General features: G+C 42.6%; 1 protein-coding gene across 1 annotated transcript in view; it reads left to right on the top strand.

The window, feature by feature from the left end:
- The window catches only part of LOC133765372 (cyclic nucleotide-binding domain-containing protein 2-like), a 108,003-nt gene that overhangs the window by 23,238 nt on the left and 64,099 nt on the right, over positions 1-20,666 (top strand). The window contains exons 5-6 of the mRNA XM_062198941.1: positions 6,791-6,950; positions 8,116-8,199. Coding sequence (XP_062054925.1) covers positions 6,791-6,950; positions 8,116-8,199 — 244 coding nt within the window. The remainder of the gene's footprint in view (positions 1-6,790; positions 6,951-8,115; positions 8,200-20,666) is intronic.

A 20,666-nucleotide genomic window follows, 5' to 3' on the forward strand; every position in this document is an offset into this window, starting at 1 on the left:
CCAGTTGGAAACCAGGAGCCAGGAGCTTCTTCCAGGTCTCCCACGTGGGTTGCAGGGATCCAAGGACTTGAGCCATCTTCTACTGCTTTCCCAGGCCATAGCAGAGAGCTGGATCAGAAGAGGATCAGCTGGGACTGGAACCAGCACCCATATGGGATGCTGGTGCTTCAGGCCAGGGCTTTAACCCGCTGCGCCACAGCGCTGGCCCCTGCCTTTCTAATTTCTTGATGCAGGCACCAATTGCTATAAACTTTCCTCTTAACACTACTTTTGCTGTATCCCATAAGTTTTGATATGTTGTATTGTCTTCATTTGTTTCCAGAAATTTTTTTTATTTCTTTTTCTTTCTTGACCCACTATTTATTCAAGAGCATGTTGTTCATTCTCCATGCACTGGCTTATGTTCTCGAGATTCTTGAGTTGTTAATTTCCAGCTGCATTCCATTATGGTCAGAAAAGATGCATTATATTTCAATTTTTTTTTAATTTGCTGATACTTACTTTATGTTCTGACATGTGGTCTATCCCAGAAGAAGTTCCATGCACTGATGAAAAGAATCTGTATTCTGCAACTGTGGATTGAAAGTTCTGTAGATATTAGTTAGGTCCATTTGATCCATGTGTTGATTAGCTCTGTTGTTTCTTTGTTGATTTTTTTTGTCTAGTTGACTTGTGCATTGATCAAAGTTGGGTTTTGAATTCTGCCACTACTATTGCATTGGAGTCTGTGTATACCCTTATCCATTAACATTTGTTTTAAATAGTCAGGCACCTTGACATTGGGTGCATACATTTATTATAGTCACATCTTCCTGTTGAATTGATTCCTTAATCATTACATAGTGCCCTTCTTTGTCTATTTTAATTTTTTGTGTTAAGATCTGCACACTGGCTACCCTTTAGGGTTTCTGGTGAGAAGTCAGCTGTGAGTCTAATTGGGAATCCTATGAAAGTAATCTGGCATTTCTCTTGTGCACATTTTAGAATCTTTTCTTTATCTTTTACTGTGGTAAGTTTGACTACAATGTGTCATGGTGAAGATCTTTTCTGGTTATGTCATTTAAGAGTTCTATATGCTTCCTGTACTTGGATATACCTTTCTTTCTCCAAATTATGGGAGTTTTCCATAATTATTTCACTGACTAGGCCTTCTAATCCATTCTCTCTTTCCACACCTTCAGGAACTCCTAAGACCCATGTGTTGGGTCATGAGATAGCATCCCATAAATCTCTAACATTGTTTTTAATTTTTCTAATTTATTTATTTTTTTGGTCTGAATGAGAAATATCCAAAGATTTGTCTTCCAGTCAGTTATTATTTATTTTACCTCACCAAATATGTTTTTAAGGCATTCTACTGTATTTTTTACTTGACATATTGAATTCTTCATTTCTAATATTTCATTTTTGTTTCTCTTAAAAATCTCAATCTCATGAGAGAATTTTTCTTTCATGTCATATATGGATTTCTTTAACTCGTGAATTTGCTTCTCATTGCTTCTGAGTAGTTCTGTGATTAATCTTTTCAATTTCTTTTCAGACATTTAATCAATCTCTTTGTCTCACAGTCTTTTTTTTTTAAGATTTTTATTTATTTGTTTGAGAGGTAGAGTTACAGCCAATGACAGGGAGAGACAGAGAAAGGTCTTCCTTCCACTGGTTCACTCCCCAAATGGCCGCAACAGTAGGGCTGTGCTGATCTGAAGCCAGGAGCTTCTTCCAGGTCTTTCACATGGGTGCAAGGGCCCAAGCACGTGGACCATATTCTACTGCTTTTCTAGGCCTAACAGAGAGCTGGATTGGATGAGGAGCAGCTGGGACTCGATCCAGCATTCATATGGGATGCTGGCACCGCAGGCAGAGGATTAACCCACTGCACCACAATGCTAGCCCCCTCACAGTCTAATATTGAAGTGTTATTATGTTCCTTTAGGGGAATCCTGTTATCTTCCTTATTCTTGTATCTTAAATTTCTGTGTTTATTTTTAGGCATTTCTAGAAATAATTGTTCATTTTCTCCTCTGATGGATTTTATCTTTGAAGTATGCCTCTGTGGCTTAGTGGAGTGTCTGCTCTTTCAGTGAATACCCGGAGGCTTGTGCTGGGTGTGGCCATGGAACTCTGGTCAGTGCTGCAGGGTAGGGCAAGTATCCACAATGACACCCAAGTTGGGTGTGGTAGATCTCTATTATCAGCAGGGAAGAGGGTATGATCACCTCTGTTGGGGTAATCACACCCTTACTTCTTCTCTTCCAAGGTGGTCGACGCCCTTGGTTAGCCCATAGTGGTTGCAACACTCACCTGCACTGCCACTTGAACTGCACAAAGGGTCTGTGCAGTCCTCAGGTGAACACAGATCTCACTCCATGCAACCAGGGAGGTCTGAGCTTTTGGCACCACCCACAGTGATTGCCCAGAGATCCAGCTATCCCTTGTGCCCTATTGTGCAGTCACAGCGTTCCCACCATGTGAGCATACAATGCTCCTACAGTCACGGGGTGCCGAGGATCCACTCTACCCCACTAGCCTATCCCATCCACGGAGAGTCAGAGATTTTCCTGGAACCAACTGCCTGGAAGCGATATGGGACAAGTCAGGTAGCTAGATTAAGTTCATGAGCTGGAAGCCCCACCTCCCTGCTCCTCGTGCTCATATCCACCCACCTGTCAATCAGATGACCCCTTCCCTGGGAAGTACTTCTCTTACCCAGGACTTGGGGGCGGTGCCATGTAAACACTTCCATTCTAAGCTATCTCCTTGTGGACCCAGAGCAAGCAGGATCTCAAAGTCTCTCTTGACCTTTCCTGGCCCACTCTCTCTAAATAAAACCCACAAGTGCATGTGTATTTTCCTCATTTTGTAAATAAACATTGTCGTGTTTGTGCTTGTACTTAAGATGCTTTTCTGAGTAAAAGACAAGAGTCTGGAATAGAAATTGAGGCCCAACCTAGCCCACAACAGAGGTACTCCTCCCTGGCGTTTGAGCCCTGGAGCCTGTGGTATGTTGAGAGGCTGGGGGCACCTCAGAGTCCTAAATGTGTGCCCAGCCCCACGTAAGTCTTCCCATCCAGACTCAGTCAATGGGGAATGTGGATTTTTCCCTCTGGTAAAATCCCTGGATCAAATGCGTGCGTAAGAGCCACCACAGCGGCTACTGATTTCAAAATGGCGCCTTCTCCCTGCCTGTTGCCCGGTGTGCACAGCGGCACTGCCACAGCTGCTAGTGTTGTCAGCATGGTGCCTTGTCCCTACCAGTTCCTGGGTGCCCGCAGAAGAGCTCACAGCTGCTACTAATGTCAAAATCACGCCCTCTCCCAGCTGGTTGTCAGGCACCATTGTTGGGGGCATGGGGAGAAAGAAATGTTTCAGTTTTTTGCTGCTTAGGCTGGTACCCTGTTCTCTTTAGGGCCCCAGGCCAGACGCGAAGACAGTGTACTCTGCCAGGCTCTCCCTCCAGCTGTGTTGTCAGTGGCACGGGCTGCTGCGGTCTGGCCTCACTTCACTCTCCACAGCTGGCACTTCCTCTAGCTCTTGGCTGTGGGGCATGTGTGTTGTGTCCATGCTCATTGCTGCGCGTCCACACCTTCCACACTGCTCCATGGCTTCCCTCTTCCTTGTGTAGAATTTCCGCTGCAGATTTCTCTCCAGCTGTGCCCTAGGAATGCGCTTCCTGCAGTTCTTTGCTGCTGTTTTCCCCTAGCATAGAGCAGTAGTCCTTTCCCTGTTCTGCTGTCTTGACTGACCTACTTTCTACAATTTTCACCTTGTGATCCTCTTTCCAAATAGCATTCCAAATAGCAGTGAAAATAGCGTTATAAAGATCTGCTTGCATCTTTTTCCATAAGATAAAGGATTTTTAAGGAGTTGTAGTTCCTTAAGTAACCATACAACCCTATGTTAAATTTTTATTCAGTTGCATTATTGTGCCTGTATGTTGACAAACAGTCTACTATGGGCCTCTTATTCACTTATATGTCTTTCTACATGTGCCAAAAGTTCTAGGGTTTTGCTTGTTCTTATACTTGGGCCACTTCTCAGGATTGTTCATGCACCTGATAGTTCTGAGGTGATAGTGTATTGTAGTTCTTGTACTGCATCTGGGCTCCTTTCAAATCAACAAAAGCCTTGCCCACTGCTTGTTATGAAAGTAGTAGATTTCCTAGGCTCAAGTTCCTCCATTGTAACTCATTCTCGCCTCACTCCATGGAGATTTTCACATTGCCCTGTGGGACTTGGGACTTGGGGAACCCATGCAACCATGTTGATTCTCCTATTCTTTTTTGGCTAAGAAGGTACTTTGTTGCTGGCTCTGGAGTGTAGTGCCTTCTGTCAGCGTCCATGGAACTGTGGCAGGCTATCTAATTATCTTTTTTTAAAAGATTTATTTATTTATTTGAAAGTCAGAATTACACAGAGAGAAGGAGAGAGAGAGAGAGAGAGAGGTTTTCCATCCACTGGTTCACTCCCCAAATGGCCACAACGACCAGAGCTGTGCCTATCTGAAGCCAGGAGCCAGGAACTTCCTCGGGGTCTCCCATGCGGGTACAGGGGCCCAAGGACTTGGGCCATCTTCTACTGCCTTCCCAGGCCATAGCAGAGAGCTGGATCGGAAGTGGAGCAGCCGGGTCTTGAACTGGCGCCCATATGGGATGCTGGCACTGCAGGTAGTGGCCTTACCCGCCACGCCACAGCGCCAGCCCCCTAATTATCTTTTTAATTTTGGTTGGTGATTTCCTCCTTCTAACTCTCCTTCATATTCTCAAACTTACTAAAGTAGGTTTAAACACTTTATTTATAAAATATTTTCTTTTTTTTTTTTTATAAAATATCTTCTTCCCTACCAAAGTAGGGAAATACCCCAATATTTTGTTTATAAAATATCTTCTTTTTGAAGAATTTAAATAACTATTTTATGTTTGTTTACCTATAAAATGTCATTGTGAAGTATGTAGATACAGATTTATTCATATTTTTAAATGAAGAATTGAAAGTAGAGGCTAAGTGATTTTTCTCAAGTTCATTTAGCTAATTCATAGCAGATCCAATGCTGGAATTTAGAACTTCTCACTGGTCATGCAGGAATAAGAGTGTCTTTACTCTATAACAATGTCATCTTCCTTCTCAGTAACATTCTCTGCTATGACACCTGCTTAATTTGGAATATAGAAATTATAATTACTGTTCTTCTAGTAAGAAAGGATTCTGGGAAATTATTGCAAACTGAAAATCTGAAAGCATACAGACTTCCCAATATTTTATAGAATATGTTCTGTTCCAGTCTTTTTTTTTTTTTTTGACAGGCAGAGTGGACAGTGAGAGAGAGAGAGAGACAGAGAGAAAGGTCTTCCTTTGCCATTAGTTCACCCTCCAATGGCCGCCGCGGCCAGCACATCTCACTGATCCGAAGTCAGGAGCCAGGTGCTTCTCCTGGTCTCCCATGGGGTGCAGGGCCCAAGGACCTGGGCCATCCTCTACTGCACTCCCTGGCCATAGCAGAGAGCTGGCCTGGAAGAGGGGCAACCGGGACAGAATCCGGCTCCCCGACCGGGACTAGAACCCAGTGTGCCGGTGCCGCAAGGCGGAGGATTAGCCTGTTGAACCACGGTGCTGGCCTCTGTTCCGGTCTTTACAGAAATTAATACTTGTATAAGAACAATAAAGTTAATGTTTGCTCTCAGCCTCAAACATGGTGTTTCTCAAAATGATCCTCTTCAAACTCATCTGGAGAGCCAAATATAGATTCCTGGGCTGTATTCCAGATCTACCTTATAAGAATTTCCAGGATGTGAAGAAATCCTGTGTCATTTAAAAACAATTATTTTATATTATTTATTTGAAAGGCAGAGTTACAGCGGGGGAGCCAGGGAGGGAGGGAGAGAGCGAGGGAGAGCGAGCGAGCGAACAGGAGAAATCTTTCATCTGTTGGTTTACTCCCCAAATGGCTGCAGTGGCTGAGGCTAGGCCAGGCTGAAGCCATTAACCAGAAACTCCATCCAGGTCTCCCAACTAGGTACAGGGGCCCAAGCACTTGGCGTATCTGCTACTTTCCCAGATATTTTAGCAGGGAGATAGATTGGAAGTGGAGCATCCAGGACTTGAACTCATGTCTCTATGGAATACCAGCATCATAGGCAGTGGCTTAAATTGCTGTGCCACAATGCTAGCCCCAATCCTGTGTCTTTTTATCAAATGCCCCAAGAGACCTTTTTTGTCCATTAAAATTTACCGTGCATCAATGCCAGGAATAGGCTGTTTCTATAAACCAAGGGTGGGCAAACTACCACCTCTGGCTAAGTATCTCTTAATAGAGGAGGGGGCAGATTTACAGAACCTTCCCTGAATATAGTACTTTTAGAAAAGTCTTTGTGAAAGGATGGCAGTTGTCTCGCAGAAAGCTGGGACTATCGCCTGACACCCAGAAATCAGCAGGAGTGGTTTAGGAAATGCCTGTATGTTGTGAAATATCAGGGCTCCCGGAACACACTTGTGTGGAGACCCTCTGTCCTGAGGCTGTGCACGCCTTCTTCTGCCTATTCATTAACTCACTCAGTTTGTGTATGCTGGGTGCTGACTTTGTGGTCCAGGCACCATGTGGGGCACTGATGCTGCAGCAATGGGTCAGGTGACTGAGATGCCTGCCTTCAGGGTCTGCAGCAGGTGACGACCACGGCTGCTGAACCAGAGTGAGTTTCTTTGTAGATGAAGGTGATCGGCTTGGTGTTTTGTTTGTCCCCAGTGATTTCAGACCGGCTATTTGCAGGACAGATGTGTTGCTATTCCTTCTCTGCAGGTATGAAGCTGAGCGTGTGGTTCTGAGACAAGGACATGAACCCCTTGAATGCTGCTTGGTTCTTGCTGGACATTTAAAGGCCATGTCCAGTAACACGAGCAAGAACAAAAGCTCCACCTCTGAAATTCTAAGTGAGTTTGAAGAAGGTGACTTCATAGGGGTAAGTATTGTCTCAATTTCCCAGTCCTTTTTCATTTAAAAAATTTAAAATTATGTAAATTATGTAGTCTCTGTGTTAATATGTGTCCTCAAGTATTAACTATTTCAATAATTGGAATGCTTGGAAAAAACATGTTTTTCTTTTTAGTGTAGAGTTAACATATAGCCTAATATGTAGTTTGTCAACACACAAGATGCAGAGTAAGATTCATAAATGACTGTTAGACAAATGATTGGCCAGCTAAACAAATTAGAAACTGTGTGACTTTGGCAGTATTAAGTAGCAAAGGGTACCTAACAGTCATGGATTCAAAGAGCTATTTTTGGTTCTTTAAAGAAAATCTGTGCTTGCCAAAGATTTTATGTAGAGGGGATAAAATTCAAGCTTGGAGAGCAGCCTACAGGTAAGAATGAAACATGTTTCCCTTTCATGATTAGTCATGGCCACATTGGGTTTGAAGATCCTAGAACCCCAAAACCCCTGAGTAGACAGGTCTGAGGAGTGGGGGCCCTTGCTAGGGTGCATTGTGCAAATGTCAGTTGAAATAAGATATACTATTAGAACACCTGCTAAAGAGTCTGGCACCAAGGGTTCCTAAGAAGGTGGAGTTGATCAGATTAACATTTCGCTAGACAGCTGGTAGTGATGCGGAGGCTGAAACAGACACACCGGGGTCTGATCAGGGGACACTGGACCAAGGCACTGGCCAGAGTGGCGACAATTGAGAGATGGGTTCCAGATGTCTTATTGGTAACACATTCAGTGAGAAAGGCAAAGAAGAAAAAAAGCCATGTATTTCTAACAGTTTTTTTAAAATCAAACCTGCACCTGCAAGGGCCCAAGAAGTTGGATCATCTTCTACTGCTTTTCCAGACCATAGCATAGAGCTGGATGAGAAGTGGAGCAGCCGGGACTCCAACCAGCGCCCATATGGGATGCCAGCCCTGTAGGAGGCGGCTTTACCCGCTACTCCACAGGGTCGGCCTCAGCTAAGTGGCGTCTTAACTGCTGTGCCAAATATCTTTCCCTTTATGATTTATTTTAAAAAGTAATGTGCTTAAAATGCTGCGAACTTATAACCTCTAAGTTTTCCAGGGCTTTATTATCAGAACAACACCGGAATTGAGATAATTCTAGAAATGGTACATTTGTTTTTATTTTTCAGGAAATCTGCCTTTTAACTAATGCCAGGCGACATACTTCAGTTGTATGTAAAACAGATGTAAAACTTCTGGTGATAAATAAAGAAGTAAGTATCTGATGATATTCCTGAAAGTATTTACTATGTTAAATAAACCTTTTTGGGAAACCTAGATACATTTCAAAGCCAAAAATATTTACATTGAGAAGGAATCCTAATGAAATTGTGTCTATGGAATAAATAATGGTGAGTCTCGATGCTTTGTGCTGATAGATCAGCAGTCTTTTTTTTTTCTTTAAAGATTTTATGTATTTGTTTGAGTGGTAGAGTTACAGACAGAGAAAGGGAGAGACAGAGGGAAAGGTCTTCCATCCTCTTTTTCACTACCAAATTGGCCACAATGGCCGGAGCTGGGTTGATTCGAAACTAGGAACCAGGAGCTTCCGCTGGGTCTCCCACACAGGTACAAATGCCCAAGCACTTGGGCCATCTTCCACTGCCCTCCCAGGCCAAAGCAGGGAGCTGGGTTGGAAGAGGAGCAGCCGGGACACAAACCGGCGCCTGTATGGGATGCTGGTGCTGCAGACAGAGGTTTAGCCTACTATGCCACAGTGCCAGTCCAGATCAGCAGTCTTAATCAGATAACAAATTGCAACTGAACACAAGATGTTGTCAAGGGTTAAGTTGTATATATTAGATCAGTATCTGGCAGAACAAAACTGAATAAACGGTAGGAATTGTTGTTAGTTATAATAAAACAAAAATTATCTGCTATTGGTAGCAAGCGTACTCTTGAAATAAAAAATCAAGTGACTATGAGAGGATCTTCAAAATATTCTTGGAAAATGCATAATATGAAAAAAGCTGTGCGTAAACTTCAAGTTCTTTTGCACCAAAATAAACTTACCTCTTAATTCCATTTTCCATGAAGCTTTTGGAGTATCCTCATACATGCTGCTTAACCCTTCTTCAAGAGGGACAGCTGCCTGTGATTCCCGTGTTTGGAGATCACGGTGCATTTTGTAACACAGCCTGTGTCGGGGGAAGTAGTGTTTGTCATTTTTATTATTTTGGGGGAGTGATTATGAGTGTTTAACAATTTTTATATCCGGCTCAGGGGAGGGTTCTAATGCTCTTTTTATTTAAAAATACTTATCATATGAATCTCATGAGAGGTGCAGCCTGTTTGAAGATGGTGATCATGTGCTAACAGCAGCTACTCTGTTGTTTTTTATTATTCAAGACAAATGGCTTTCTGAAGCTATTTAAGCCCTACTTCCCTACTCTGCCTTATAAAGTGTGACGTGCCAGGGACTGGAGTGATTGCTTAGTCGGTCCCTTGGGGAGACTGAAGGGGAAGCATTGATTAGCCACTTTTGGCCTGAGAGCCCTATTCAGCTATTAGGCTGGCAGCAAAGCCTCTGCTTTTTCCATCAATCAGTGGCAGCAGAACCTTGCCTGGAGATGTTTATTATCCTTATCAATGTGATCATGTGTACCGTTAGGAGTCTACTCTGGAGGCAAAGCAGTGTTCTTGAATTTGTATTTGATTAGAATTTTCTAAAGTGGTTACCTTTATCAATACTTATAAGATCATGAGATTTTTCTGTATATAATCATTCTGTGGTGTGCTCCTCAAGTATAGAGTAGAATGTACAGTAATCTAATATGAAACAACCACGAGAAATGTCTCAAATATTTCAGTATTGATGAATAACAACGTAATGGGTGTATGCTGTGTACTTTGTCACTGAAGCAGTGCTAAGAGAGTTTGATGGACTGCCACTGTTATGACCATAATGAGTGCCATGTACTCAAAGATCCTTGAAAAAGGCATCAGAAACACAGTGATATATAGGATGTGGTTTTCAGTTTAAATATTATATTTGATTTATTATTTATAGACTGAAAAAGAAAGGTGAGTTCCATTAGCCCAGTGACCTTTATTTTTTCCCCAGCAGGGTAATTGCATTCTAATGGAAATATAGGAACAACAGGTATCGTAAATAAACTCCCTGAATGTGTGGAGTTGCTTGCTTCAGCCTCTGAAAGCATCCAGTGGGTTTCAGCATAAATTTATAAGCAACACAAATTCTTTCCCAAACAAAATAGAAAAATACTGCCTGTGTGTTAGCTCCAGGAAAATCTAATAGTGTTCCTGGTATTCATATTTATGCATTTCATGTTCTGCATAAGAATTTTTAATTTATTTGAGTTGTATCTGTGCCTTGAAGAGAGAGAGAGAGAGAAAGAGAGAGAGAGAGAGATACAGACAGACAAACAGACGTGGTGGGGCAGAGAAAGAGAGAGAGAAAAAAAGAGAAGGAATCCACTCCCACCCAGTGGTTTGCTCCCTAAATGCCTGTAACAGCCAGGGCTGGACTGGGCTGAGCTGAAGCCAGAAGCTGGGTCTCAGGCCAGGTCTCCCACATGGATGGCAGGAACCCATTTACTCAAGCTATTTCTATTGCTTATCTTATTTGTGTTTTAAACTAGCAGCTAATAGTTTCATTCAAGACTGAAAAGAAATAGAGGAGGGCATTTAGTTTAGCGGTTAAGGTGCTCATGTTCCATACCAGAGAACTTGAATTTTGTTCTCTAGCTTGTTACTCCAGCTTCCTGCTAATACCAACCCTGGCATGTGGCAGGAGATGGCTCAAATAGTTGAGTCCTTGCCACCCATGTAGGAGACTGAGTTTCTGGCTCTTGGTTCCAGCCTGGCCCTCCCCTGACTGTGGGGACCAGTGGATTGGAGCTCTGTCTGCCTGTCTACCTCTCACAAAAATGACTAAAATGATGGCTGTACCACAAGGGCTGCTGTGGTGTGTCTTGGCCACTGAAGGGGCATCACTGTGTCTCTAAACAGTGTGCACATCCTTTGTGAAACCATACTCTGAAGGCCACCTTTCATAGACCTTCTGTGGTTTCTGACTTGATCAGGTCACCTGGTTCTTCAGGGACTGATTGGGAAACCTTCCTGGATGCAGCGAGGAGGGTGGAGTCTCAGCGCTGTGATAGGTCCTGGCTGCTGCCCGGTGTCAGTGAATTTCCAGTGCGGGGCTGTGCAGCACTGACAGTCTCCAACTACTGTGCACCAAGCAGAGGGGCAGCGTGAACTGGGTGGATGGTGTACATTGGTCACAAAGCTGAGCTCACACTCCAACACCAACGTCCTCTATCTGATTATGACCTTCTGTCTGTTTGGGGGCACAAGGCCACTTATTTTAGGAAATGGTGTCGACACTCCCTGGTAGTTACTGTTGTTTCAATGTTCTTGGCACATACAAACAAAAATGAAGTGCTGGACATCATATTCTTCCACTTCCACCATTTAAAAATACAATTTAGCTAATCTAGGAAATCCCCAGATCTGGAAGCTCTTGTGCTGTGTTAGACTGTTTTGTCTTCCCTAGGACTGAGGTTTCAGAGTGAGGAAGTGGCTTCCCCTGCACTGAAGATTTACCCTCATCTGTGTATACCTGAACGGCATGGCTTCGTCCTGAAGCATGGCCGTGAACCCAGGCCACCAGGGCTGAAATCTCGGTGCTGCCACAGTGAGCTCTGGGCCACGTATTTAGCCCACCAGAGCCTCAGTTTCTTGTCTGTGTCAACACTGACATGATGTAAGACATAGGTCAGTATATATGAATGCTGCACTGTTCCCATTTTCTCTCAGTGATAGGATGTCGATAATAACCAGATTTGTCCATATCTGTCCTGATAATCCCTGGAACATGATTTGGCAAAATCTTATGGCTGGCCTTTCTATTTTCCTGGCTGTATTCTTCCTGTCCTTTGATTCCCCTCACCTATTTGTTTTCACCACTGTGTTTTATGCACTTTTAACAAATCAAACAATTTTTGGGGGGGTTGGAGTAGGATATAAATACATTAAATAATTAAAAATTCTGTTTCCTGCACCAAGTCTGACAAAGCACCTCTGCTTTCAGAGCTGCTTTGATTGTACAAGTCACTTGGCCATCCATAGACTCTGTAAGAGAATCAGAGAGAAGGAAATGTAAATGAGATGGCTATGGCCTTGAGCTATGAGCCATGAGGGGACCCTAGGGAACTGTCGGTAGAGACGAGAGTGGGACAAGGTTGCAGGAACTGCTGTGACTTACGGTACACAGCACTTATTTATTGAACACTTGAAAGAATATGGGCTGCATTAAGGATTTTATTTGCATTTTCTCATCTGTTTCTCACAATACCCTGTTAGATACTCTCCCCTTCACAGATTAAGAGAAGAAAGCTAAGACTCATTGTACAAGTTGTTCAGGGTTCCAGGCCTAATAAGCTGTAGACATAGGGCTCACCTCCAGAGTGCCTGACTCAAACTTCTACTCCTAACCACTGTGGTTTCCTGTCTGCTGGCTTATTCCCTTGATGGGTATATGCCTTTCATGTAAAGCTTTAAAGAATGCCCTAGCAAGTCTAGACAGATAGTTGTGAAACTTCTTGGTTTCTGGGATAACAAACAAGACCTCTGTTCATTTGTGCTGAGAGTTAATGCCTAATGGCCCATCTGTCAGTATGGCACCAGAACAAGTGTGCAAACTTAGCTCTGTAGCTTGACTCATCTTTAATCACAGACATATACACTTTGTGTTTACTGTCTGGTTCATCCATGGGTAGGAGTGTTTACTTACTATTATTGCATATGCTTAAAATTTTCCATAACAAAAGTAGAGTTGGGTACTGAGAAGTAAGCAGGTGGCCCTCCCATGGCACCTGCCACCTGGCAGCCAGTTCTCTCCAAGCAGTAAGGGAGGTCCATCTTAGGACATGAGCAGGTCCCAGAAGGCCACAGCTACTCTGTGTTTTGGAAAGCAGTTCCATGTTACTGCACCTAGCACCATGATGAGGCTGTGTTCTGGCTAGGCAGTGTGTTGGTCTCAGCTAGGTTTGTTTTTAAGAGAGCAAGAGCAAGAGAAAGCTCTTCCATCCACTGGTTAACTCCCTAAATACTCTCAACAGGTGGGGCTGGGCCAAGCCAAAGCCAGAAGCCCAGAACTCAGCTTGGGTCTCCCATGTGGATGGCAGTGACCCAAGTATTGAGCCATTACCCACTGCCCCCACAGAGTGTGCATTAGCAAGAAGCTGGACTTGAAGGTGAAGCCAGGACTTGAACCCTGGCACTCTGACATGGCATGTGGCATCCCAGCCACTGTATCAAATGCAGGGCAGCGAATGTGGAGCCACAGGAAATTTGAGGTCTTTGTTATATATTTTGAACACAAGTGTTACAGATTATACCCAAAATGTGGCTATCAGCAGGACTGATGTCATTGCCCAAGAAAGTTAGAGTGGACACTACAATTTCATGATTTTCTATTTTTGTTTTACTGTTCTCTGCTCAGAAACTTGATACATCAACACCATTTCAGGTTTTATTGGATCTGGAGTCCTAGGAAAGAGTGTTCTGAGTGCTGAGGAGTAAGTGGCCCCCTGAGAACAGTGAGTACGCCTCTTCAGCAGGACATACTGCAGGACGTGTCATCTGGGGTCTGGATTTGCAAAAAGCTTGTCCTCAACAAGTGTTTAAGAGATGGAATGATCTTTGGATGTGTGTTGGCCAGTTGTTCACAGTGCACTGTGGTTTTCACTCTTGTCTTCATTTCAAACTTTTCAGTATTTCATGTGGGACATTGATTCATGAAGTCTGCAAACAGTGTTACATGGTGAGCAGAGCTTTGCAGTTGGAGAGCTAAATTTTAATCCTGACTTTGCTGTGTGAATGTGGGTGAATGACTTGGCCTCGCCGAGCCTTGGTTGTCTTATCTGTAAATGAGCATGAAAATGAGGTGCAAAACTCAAGAAAGCAACCTAAGGTCGTTATTGAGCCCTTGGCATGTGCCTCATACTGTTTTAGGATTTACAGATACCATGCTAAACTTGAGTTTCAAAGGCGAGGGCAAGCTAACAAGTGATTTTAATAAAATATGATGTAGGCTAAGATAAGGCAGCATGAGGAACCTAAAGTGCTTAAGGAGTGGTTCTTTGCCTTAATTATTAAAAAAAATATTTAGGGGCATGTGTTGTGGTACGGATGCCTGCATCCCATAGAGGAGTTCAGTTACGAGCAACTCTGATTCCAGTCCAGCTCCCTGCTAATGTGCCTTTTTCAAGTAATTGGGTTCCTGCCACCCATATGGGAGACCTGGCTGGAACTGCAGGTTCCTGGCTTTAGCCTGATCCAGCTCCAGCTGTTGTGGTCATTTGGGGAGTAAACTGGTGGATGGAAGATTTTCTCTCTCTCTCTCTCTCTCTCTCTCTCTCTCTCTCTCTCTCTGCCTTTCAGATAAATAAATACATCTTTTAAAACAATTTAATAATTTATTCAAAAGGCAGAGAGAGAGAGAGAGTTCTCATTTGCTGGTTTACTTCCCCACATCCTTGTAATACCTGGGCTGGGCTGGGCTGACACAGGGAGCTAGGAGTGTAATCCAGGTCTCTTACTGGGTGGCAGGAACCCAATTACTACACCATCATCTGCTGCCCCCTTGGGTACACCTCGGCAGGTAACTGGAATTGGGAATAGAGCAGGAAGTTGAACCTGGCACCCCGATGTGGGATGCAGGCATCCCAGCCAGTATCCCATGTACTGGGCCAAGTATCTACCCCTCCTGTAACTATGCACAAGGAGCCTTTGAAGAGTTTTTGAAGAACATTACTGCCATGATCCTCCTCTAATGTGCAACCAGGTTTAAGGAACACTGGTTTAGGCTCTGGATCAGGGAAGTTTATCAGCAGAAACTGCAGTCTCAGACTGAAGCCTGCTGGATGCACCGGACTTGGACAGATGTAGGCAGGAGGGAACCACCTGTAGAACAAGAAAACTTCTCTATGTGTGTGCACATGCATGTGTGCGTGCACATGTAGAACTGCAGGGGAGAAGGCACATACTCTGGGAGTGCAGGGGTTGGGCATGGAGCTGCTGAAGAATGAGGCAGAGGAGTCAGACCAGGGCCAGATCACCAGGGTCTGGATGCGATTCTGAAGAAATCTCCTATGTAGAGGAATCAGGGCTGGCGCCCAGCAGGCCCTCCGGAAGTGTCGTACCGTACGTCCACGGCGGTAGCAGAGGCTGAGTTCTTAGAATCCTCTACTCCCAGGAAGGCAGGGGCATTCTGACTCTGCTCAAGAAGCGTTAAGGGAAGAGTCACTCAGGGCATTTTTTTTTAACTTTTATTTAATGAATATAAATTTCCAGTATACAGCTTATGGATTACAATGGCTTCCCCTTCCCATAATTTCCCTCCCACCCGCAACCCTCCCCTCTCCCGCTCCCTCTCCCTTTCCATTCACATCAAGATTCATTTTCAATTCTATTTATATACAGAAGATCAATTTAGTATAAATACTTCAACAGTTTGCACCCACACAGAAACACAAAGTGAAACATACTGTTTGAGTACTAGTTATAGCATTAAATCAAAATGTACAGTACATTAAGGACAGAGATCCCACATCAGGAGCAAGCGCACAGTGGCTCCTGTTGTTGACCCAACAAATTGACACTCTAGTTTATGGCGCCAGTAACCACCCTAGGCTGTCGTCATGAGTTGCCAAGGCTATGGAAGCCTTCCAAGTTCCCCGACTCTGATCATATTTAGACAAGGTCATAAAAGACAGGTTGAGGATAGTAACCAATGATCCTAAGAGTGGCCTTAACCAGGTCTGAACAATTATACAGCATTAAGTGGGGAAGAGGACCATCAGTACACACAGGTTGGGAGTAGAGCCATTGGTGGTAGAGTAGAGGTTATGATTACAAAGGAATGAGGCCCAAGTGGACTAGACAGGGTCTAGAACAAAGGACAGAGTCATTATTAGAGGAGCTAAGAAAGGTGCTGTCTAAGCTACAAGTAATTTTTCTGATTGAGAGGCAAATAGAACCTGATAGAAGGGGCTTGATAATAATCTGTTGGACTTTAGGCCTTGTAAGTTAAGAGGCCCAGACCTATCTATCTCTTCACATGGGGTATATCCTAAGGGAGGTGTGAACCTCCTAGGGGAAGGCACTCTGTTGACTTTCATTACTTGGCTGGCCTGGGAGGAGAGCTGGCCAGGTAAAGGCAGGGGGCATCTCTAACAAGAAATTTACAGTTCTGCCTGCAATGTTGCTGACCCTACTTGGCTGTCCCCTCAACTGCAGTGGTCACTTTGGAAGTTGGGCTGAGTGAAGGGCTTTTCAGCTTGGAGCCAATAAGATCTGTGGCTCTGACCTGGGCATCCTTCGATTCCAGGGCAGGTCCATTTCCAGTGATCCAACTCTTGGCAGAGCTGCCAGGGCTCTTCACAAGCTGACTTCTGCTGAAGCCCAGGCTTACCACATTGAAAGCCACTGCAGTGGACTGGCCTGTTGGGTCTCCTTGAGGGCAGATCACTGTACAGATCAGCCATTAATAGGCCTGCCACCCATTGCTTCTGATGCCGAGCTTTCTTTTCCTCCTGGTTTGTGTTAAAGCAGACCAGACGATGCAAGTCAAGGGAGTGCCCGTGTCCCATTTCTAATCTTTGGTGGCCTGAACTACAAGTCTATAGTCACAGGCATGTTCTGTAGTAGTTTTTCTAAGGTAGACAATGCCCATGAGGAAAATTATATTCTCACTTTAAAACTTTCTTTCCCTTTGGTCTGAAAGGGAGGTTTTTTTTTTGTTTTTTTTTTTACTGTATACTTCGCTGATGGCAAAGTGAATCTAGCTATGAGATTATTAGTTAAGTTCTTATTTTGGCTATGCTATTACAGAAAAATGTTAGCCATCTCTTATAAGGTCTAAAGATTAAATTGTGCATCCTACAGATTCCTTCATAATAGAATTAGTTCCCTACCTTGAAGAGAATAGAGAAGTGAAAGAACAAGTTGGGCTTAGAATAGAGAAATGGGGGAGCAAGTCCTAGATCACTTGCTGACAATAGCAATATTACATGAATACTTAGCAAACCGTTTCAACCCTTAGATAAGAACTTAATAAAACATTTACCGGAAGGTCCAATGCCTTCTATAAATTTTAAGAATCATGTATTTGAAAACACGTCTTAAATATCTAACATGGTGTAGTTTGTTTAACCAGTAAACTTAAGCACAACCATATAAAATGTTTTTAGTTTCTTTCTACCAACAAGTTTAAAACATATGATACACAGATTCAGGTCATACAAATTAAAATGTATCTTTGATTGATTTTAGCAGCTTAAATTTATGGACAATCTTATCTAAAAGCCATTTAAAATAAAACTCTTAATAAAATTTCCCCATGTGGACATACAATATGTACGCACATATAACATAGCATAATAGACCAATATCAAAATCCAAAATATCTGGTTGAAATAAGATTCCTTAAAATCATGACATAACATAGACCAAATCTGATCATTGTTACAAGGTGATTATTCAAGTCTTTGAAAATAAGCACATAGTTAAATAACCCATAGCTCTTCATCTCCTCCCTCTCTTTTTCCACTCTTAGATTTAACAGGGATCACTTTTCAGTTAAAATTTAAACACCTAAGAATAATTGTGTGTTAATTACTGAGTTCAACCAATAGTACTAGAACCACAACAACAACAAATACTAAAAAGGATAAAGTATTACATTGTACATCTAAAGTCAGGACAGGAGCTGATCAGTTCATTGTTGCTTATAGTGTCCATTTCACTTAACAGGTTTCCCCTTTGGCGCTCAGTTGTCACCGATCAGGGAAAACAAATGATATTTTTCTCTTTGGGACTGGCTTAATTCACTCAGCATGATGTTTTCCAGATTGCTCCATCTTGTTGCAAATGACTGGGTTTCGTTGTTTCTTACTGCTGTATAGTATTCTATGGAGTACATGTCCCATAATTTCTTTATCCAGTCTACTGTTGATGGGCATTTGGGTTGGTTCCAGGTCTTAGCTATTGTGAATTGAGCTGCAATAAACATTAATGTGCAGATGGCTTTTTTATTTGCCAAATTAATTTCCTTTGGGTAAATTCCAAGGAGTGGGATGGCTGGGTTGTATGGTAGGGTTATGTTCAGGTTTCTGAGGAATCTCCAGACAGACTTCCATAGTGGCTTAACCAGTTTGCATTCCCACCAACAGTGGATTAGTGTCCCTTTTTCCCCACATCCTCTCCAGCATCTGTTGTTGGTAGATTTCTGAATGTGAGCCATTCTCACTGGGGTGAGATGGAACCTCATTGTGGTTTTGATTTGCATTTCTCTGATTGCTAGTGATCTTGAACATTTTTTCATGTGTCTGTTGGCCATTTGGATTTCCTCTTTCGAAAAATGTCTATTGAGGTCCTTGGCCCATCTCTTAAGTGGGTTGTTTGTTTTGTTGTTGTGGATTTTCTTGATTTCTTTGTAGATTCTGGTTATCAATCCTTTATCTGTAGTATAGTTTGCAAATATTTTTTCCCATTCTGTTGGTTGCCTCTTCACTTTCCTGACTGTTTCTTTTGAAGTACAGAAACTTCTCAATTTGATGCAGTCCCAAATGTTAATTTGGTTTTGACTGCCTGTGCTGTTGGAGTATTTTCCAGGAAGTCTTTGCCTGTGCCTATATCTTGCAGGGTTTCTCCAATGCTCTCTAATAATTTGATGGTTTCAGGTCGTAGATTTAAGTCTTTAATCCATGTTGAGTGAATTTTTGTGTAAGGTGATAGGTATGGGTCTTGCTTCAAGCTTCTGCACGTGGAAATCCAATTTTCCCAGCACCATTTATTAAATAGACTGTCCTTATTCCAGGGATTAGATTTGGATCTTTGGTCAAATATAAGTTGGCTGTAGATGTTTGGATTGATTTCTGGTGTTTCTATTCTGTTCCATTGGTCTATCCATCTGTTTCTGTACCAGTACCATGCTGTTTTGATAACAACTGCCCTGTAGTATGTCCTAAAATCAGGTATTGTGATGCCTCGGTTTTGTTTTTGTTGTACAGGATTGCTTTGGCTATTCGAGGTCTTCTGTGTCTCCATATGAATTTCAGCATCATTTTTTCCAGATCTGAGAAGAAGGTCTTCGGGATCTTGATGGGTATTGCATTGAATGTATAAATTGCTTTTGGGAGAATAGACATTTTGATGATATTGATTCTTCCAATCCATGAGCATGGAAGATTTCTCCATTTTTTGGTATCCTCTTCTATTTCTTTCTGTAAGGTTTTGTAGTTTTCATCGTAGAGATCTTTAACGTCTTTGGTTAAGTTTATTCCAAGGTATTTGATTGTTTTTGTAGCTATTGTGAATGGCATTGATTTTAGAAGTTCTTCCTCAGCCGTGGCATTGCCTGTGTATACAAAGGCTGTTGATTTTTGTGGATTGATTTTATATCCTGCTACTTTGCCAAACTCTTCGATGAGTTCCAGCAGTCTCTTAGTAGAGTTCTTTGGGTCCCCTAAATAAAGAATCATATCATCTGCAAAGAGGGATAGTTTGAGTTCGTCCTTCCCGATTTGTATCCCTTTAATTTCTTTTTCTTGCCTAATAGCTCTGGCCAAAACTTCCAGAACTATATTGAATAGCAGTGGTGAGAGAGGGCATCCCTGTCTGGTACCAGATTTCAGTGGAAATGCTTCCAACTTTTCCCCATTCAATAGGATGTTGGCCGTGGGTTTTTCATATATTGCTTTGATTGTATTAAGGAATGTTCCTTCCATACCCAGTTTGCTTAGAGTTTTCATCATGAAAGGGTGTTGTATTTTATCAAATGCTTTCTCTGCGTCTATTGAGAGAATCATATGGTTTTTCTTCTGCAGTCTGTTAATGTAGTGTATTACGTTGATTGTTTTGCGAATGTTGAACCATCCCTGCATACCGGGGATGAATCGCACTTGGTCTGGGTGGATGATCTTTCTGATGTGTTGTTGCATTCTATTGGCCAGAATTTTATTGAGTATTTTTGCATCTATGTTCATCAGGGATATTGGTCTGTAATTCTCTTTCAATGTTGCGTCTCTTTCTGGCTTAGGAATTAAGGTGATGGTGGCTTCATAGAAAGAATTTGGGAGGATTCCCTCTTTTTCGATTGCTCTGAATAGTTTGAGAAGAATTGGAGTTAGTTCTTCTCTAAATGTCTGGTAGAACTCAGCAGTGAATCCATCTGGCCCTGGGCTTTTCTTTGTTGGGAGGGCCTTTATTACTGCTTCAATTTCTGTGTCAGTTATTGGTCTGTTTAGGTTTTCTATGTCTTCCTGGCTCAATTTGGGGAGGTTGTATGTGTCCAAGAATCTGTCCATTTCTGATAGATTTCCCTGTTTGCTGGCATACAAGTCCTTGTAGTAATTTCTGATGATTCTTTTTATTTCTGTGGCGTCTGTTGTTATGTTTCCCATTTCATCTCTGATCCTATTGATTTGGGTCTTTTCTCTTCTTTTTTTAGTTAGTTGGGCCAATGGGGTGTCAATTTTGTTTATTTTTTCAAAAAACCAGCTCCTCGTTTGGCTGATTTTTTGTAATGTTTTTTTGGATTCAATCCTGTTGATTTCTTCTCTGATTTTAATTATTTCTCTTCTCCTACTGGGTTTGGGTTTGGTTTGCTGCAGATTTTCTAGATCCTTGAGATGACTTGAAAGCTCATCTA

This window comes from Lepus europaeus, chromosome 8, assembly GCF_033115175.1.
Source record: "Lepus europaeus isolate LE1 chromosome 8, mLepTim1.pri, whole genome shotgun sequence".
Classification (NCBI taxonomy): domain Eukaryota; kingdom Metazoa; phylum Chordata; class Mammalia; order Lagomorpha; family Leporidae; genus Lepus; species Lepus europaeus.